At 36.6% G+C, this 4,932-nt stretch overlaps 1 protein-coding gene across 1 annotated transcript; it reads right to left on the reverse strand.

Annotated features, from left to right (window-relative positions):
- Positions 1–753: 753 nt before the first annotated feature.
- On the reverse strand, positions 754–3,761 carry LOC126892495 (piggyBac transposable element-derived protein 4-like). Its single transcript, XM_050662037.1, has 2 exons — positions 3,199–3,761; positions 754–2,873 (listed from the first exon to the last, which is right to left on the reverse strand). Exons 1-2 carry the CDS (start codon positions 3,395–3,397, stop codon positions 1,333–1,335), a joined length of 1,740 nt encoding a protein of 579 aa, XP_050517994.1. The 5' UTR covers positions 3,398–3,761; the 3' UTR covers positions 754–1,332.
- Positions 3,762–4,932: the final 1,171 nt, after the last annotated feature.

Genomic DNA, 4,932 nt, shown 5'->3' on the forward strand with positions numbered 1-4,932 from the left:
TTGATACTCCACTGGTACTCCACTACCAGAAGAAACTGATTCCTGAATAGCATCTCTTTCAGCCTGAGTTGGATGTGGTATGGATTCAGTTATTCTTTTGCGTTTTGTGGAATAAAACCGTGGCTGACATTCTACCCTTTTGTTGATATTTACAATACGAGTCTCTACTAAATTTGACTGAGGCTTAGACATTAATGTACGAGGGTGGGTTGATATAAAACTAGCCTTTGATAGAAAAAACAAGTTTTTTGGGTTTAAATCGATTTATTTCTCAACATAGTCCCCTTTTATCCCGATACACCTAGTAAGACGATGTTCCAATTTTTTTGATCCCATCCGAATAGTACTTTCAGCGAGACGCAATTTTTTCCATTTTTCCGAAAGCACAAAAGTTGTTTGGTTCTGACGGCTGTATAAACCAAACTAATAGTTTTTAAAACTTAAAATTTTGACGACGTCATGTCATGAATGGCAAATGTCAAAACCTAGAGCAATTCGGTATCAAGTAGCGCTATATATCAAAGGCTAGTTTTAGATAAATATGATTTTTAATACCATGCATTCGTTCTAAGTGTGTACAGTCGGAAAAATGAAAGAATACCCATGAACGAACATATAAAACACGCTGTATTTTCCTGTTACCGTGTCACACAAAAAATTGGCCAGCGCAAGTACATGTAATAATTATTGTTACATGTACTTGCACTGGACAATTTTCTTTGTGACACGGTGACAGGAAAATACAGCGTGTTTTATATGTTCGTTCATGGGTATTCTTTCATTTTTCCGACTGTATTTGTGTTTAACGCAGCATGTTGGCGGTAACAATATGCCCAATGAGATACGGTTCGCTCGTATTCTTTAGAAAAATATTGTCCAAGCTCATTAGTGTCTGGATCGCTTTTTAACACTTTGGCCGCCGTGTGTATCCAAAAGTATACACACGCGAGGGTCAAAATCGCTGCGTGTATACTTTTAGATACACATGCAAAGTTTTGGTTGGAGCCATGTGTATATTCAAAGAGCTCAATATATATGTATTTCTAATGGGTAGTTAACTGACGTGGCTGCAGGCTACCTAAAAATATACTTAGCAGCAGGAAATTAAAAAGTTTACTTTTTTTATTACGATTTGTTTACCTGTTACCGTTTTATACTATTTATCACATATAGTATAGAAGAAGAAGAAGAAGAAGTAACGCGGCAACCTTGATTATTCAAATGGCAAATAATAACTAAAAATAAGCTATTTATTACAAAAGTTTTACGAACAATTAAAAAAAGTTAACAAAAAATTTTACATAATAAAAGAAAGAAAAAAATAAAAAAACATTATTTTCTATTAGAAATATGATTGTCAAAAAAGCATTCCAGACACATAAAATGTTCCTCACAAGTTTCACATTTGGTTTTAACTTGTCTTGAATTTTTTGTTGCGTATACTCGCCCATTGGCATCCTTATATTTTTTGTAGCATATAGCACAACGTCCTTTTTTTTCGGTTGGGATCAATCTGTGTTTTAGTTGATCTTGCAGTTGAAAATCTAAAGGATTTTCTTTTTTTCCGAAAGCAAGCATTTTCAAACATAAACTTTCTCGTAATTCTGTTATTTGTTTTTTATCTACTTTGTTATTGTTTTTATTGAATAAATAACAAGCATTTACGACACAAGTTCCAGTAATTAATTCTACTGCAACTTTACGGTACCATTTAAGACTTCGTCTTACAGAAGTTGAATATGACGACATCTGGTCAGATAAATCAATAAACGTTTTTGCTTTGTTATAATCAACAACTGCCTTGGGTTTAAATTTATTTATTCTGCCCGGAACTTCAACTAGCGTTTCATCATGTTTTGTTGTGAGCATCAACACGTCCCGTTTATCTTTCCATTTGAATAAAACTATGCCATCTTTCTCTCTGCCTATAATTTCGCCTTTTTTCAATTTTGTTGACAAAATTTCTTTTGGAATCCCTTTCCTATTTTTTCTGAGTGTCCCGACAAGATGGGTTTTTCTTTCAAGTAATTTTTGGGCTAACTCGGTGCTGGTATACCAGTTATCGGTATACAGAGTCATGCCTTTATCAAGACACTTACCCATAAGTTCAAAAACAATCTTCGTGGCTACCAGCATGTCATTTGATTTTTCTGTTCCGCAATATATTTTACAATGGTAAGTATACCCTCCAGGGAGACATAGTTTGAAAAGCTTAATTCCAAATTTATGCCTTTTTCCTTTGACATATTGTCGAAAAATTAAGCGCCCTCGGAAGGGTACCATTGTTTCGTCTATACAGACATTTTCGTCAGGAAAGATAACTTGCTTGAACTTCTTATTTAGGGAGTCAACCAGGAATCGAATTTTGCCCAGTCGGTCTCCTTCTTCGCAGTGTTCATTGTTAGCGAAATGCCACATTCTTAGAATATTTTCAAAGCGGTTTCGAGACATTCGGTTTGCCGCTTCAGACCAATAAATTTCAGAACGTTTCCAATAATCTGTGATTTTCGGTTTTTTGTCTAAACCCATCCATAGCAGAAAACCCAAGAAACAATACATTTCTTCGCACGTCACGTTGGTCCATTTACTTAGTCTAGAGGACGGCATGAGAGTCTCTTCCGTAATGGCTTTTATTATGGCTTGTTCCGCGTATAAATTGGTTTCGGTTACTAAGGTATTTATTAGCTCGTCATCAAGAAATAATTTATAGTAAGCAAATATATCTTCACCTTTCATATCTTGTACTTCTTTCACCAGACCAATGTCCCCATCAAAATCAAAGTCTTTGGGATCTCCAACAACTACGCCCCAATCCGACACAACATCTTGCTCTTCCTCATTTGACGACTCATTTATTTCAGAATCCTCAGATTCTGAAACAAAAAAAACATGGTTAGGAAAGTTTTACGCTAGGTAGTTCATATTCCTTGTGTTATTGTTAGTCGGAAAAAAATTGCAGATATCTTTGACGATTCATTCATACCGCAATAATAATAAAAAACTCATAATAACTATTATTATGAGTTTTTTAATATTTGATACTAAATTTTTATTACCTATTGAGAAACAATCTTGAGTTTCGTTTTGATGTTCTAACTTTGGTAAATAATAAAATTCCCCGAGTGATGATTTGAAACAATCGGTAAATAAAATGTCAAATTTTATACAATATATATACAAAAGAAAAAAATTACTAACCTTCAAGTTCCAGCTTCTCAATCCTACGTCTTTTTTTTCTGGGTTCGTTGAAAGTCAGTACACTACTGCCAGTACTCGAACTCTCTTGTTGGTACACAGGGTCATTATCTGAGTCGTTGTAATATGGATCCTCGGTATCATCGCTCATATTGTCATCCCATAAACTCTGCAATCTCCGTTGTTCTTTCTCGTAAGACATTATGCACAATAATTAATGTAAAAGCACGTTGCGAATGTTTCTTTACAACTGACGATCTCTCTCGTGTTCCAGAATTACTGGTCATCAACGTTTTCGTCAAGGTTACACGTGGGAAGTCCCTTCCTACGTGGGAAGTCCCTTCCTAAATGTGTATACAAAAGTATACACGTGGCGCACAGAGACATTTTCCATTCTCTAGGCCGCGTGTATATTTTTGGCACACACACCAAACACACATGCGCACTAATATTTTTTGTCAAAAATGTTGTTTACTATGTTAATTAAGTAATTTAGAGATAGTTTAAAGAAAAAAAAAGTCGTGGCCCAACGGAACCCTCCACTAGTTTGGCGTGGCGGCCAAAGTGTTAAAATCTTTATAGCTTCTTCGAACATTAGTTCAAATGCCTTTTTGTCTTTTTCGTCCATCAATGTACGAATCATTCTATAAACTTCAGCTTGTTTTTCTTTATTGCCGTTAATTTTGCACAAATTTTCTCTCCACGCTCTATCCACGTGCCAGGTACAGAATAAACGCAAATTGGGCGGTTCCATAACGACCTGCCACGCACTGAAAAATTCTTCGGCCATATCTGACATGATTGTTTTATTTTTTTGCCGCCAAGAGAATCCCTAACATTTTTCAGCATTATTTCTAGCATTTCGCATTCGGTATGATTTGAAAACAAATGTGCATGAAAAACCTTGATTAAAGTCATCGAATACAAGCAAAGTCCTGAATTCGAACCCGTACGCATTTAATCCATGTGTACTGTCCATGCTAACACACTTTTTTACAAAACGTTTCAAAATAATCAAAACAAAATCTTCTTTTAATTGTGAAAATTCTGGCGACATTGATCCCAGCAGGCTGCCCGGATCCCTATGGGTTTAAAACCAAACCTGTCATAAGATGAAGTTGGCATTAGGGGGAGGAGGGGATGGGTATGAGATGTCTATGAGGAAATTAAGACTTTTTGGATTTGTAATGGGGTTTAGTTGGTGCCCCTGTTGGAGTTTTCCGGCTGTTCATCCTATTGCTGACGCTGTTGTCTATGGGGGTTCCTGTTCCGCCATTCGTTTATCGCCTCGGAGCGTCAGGGTGGTCGGTTGTCTTGTCTAGGCCTGTCTATCCTGTTTAGATGCTGAATATCGCCTTCCATTTCTCTTGCAATAATTCACAGACTGTCTTCTGTCTGGGCATTCCTAGTCGTAGGCAGATTTGGACTTGAGGATGTAGTTGCTCGGCGATAACTCTGGGGGATCTACGAAAAAAGGTCGCCAACAATTGGTCGAGCGAAAAAATGTCGCGCACATTTGAGCGCGTATCAAAAGGTCGCCGGCGAAAAAACAGCGCCGACGAAATAAGGTCGCGTGCAATTGATCGCGCGAAAAAAGATCGCGTCAGAAAATATGTTTTCATTTGCATACTTTAACTTTCCTTCACACTTAATCCAGGCTTAGGTCAGATTTAGATGATGCAATAGAACTAAAGGATTGCTGTTAAATAATGACCCAAACAGTTAAATATTTTCTTA

This window comes from Diabrotica virgifera, chromosome 9 (genome assembly GCF_917563875.1).
Source record: "Diabrotica virgifera virgifera chromosome 9, PGI_DIABVI_V3a".
Classification (NCBI taxonomy): domain Eukaryota; kingdom Metazoa; phylum Arthropoda; class Insecta; order Coleoptera; family Chrysomelidae; genus Diabrotica; species Diabrotica virgifera.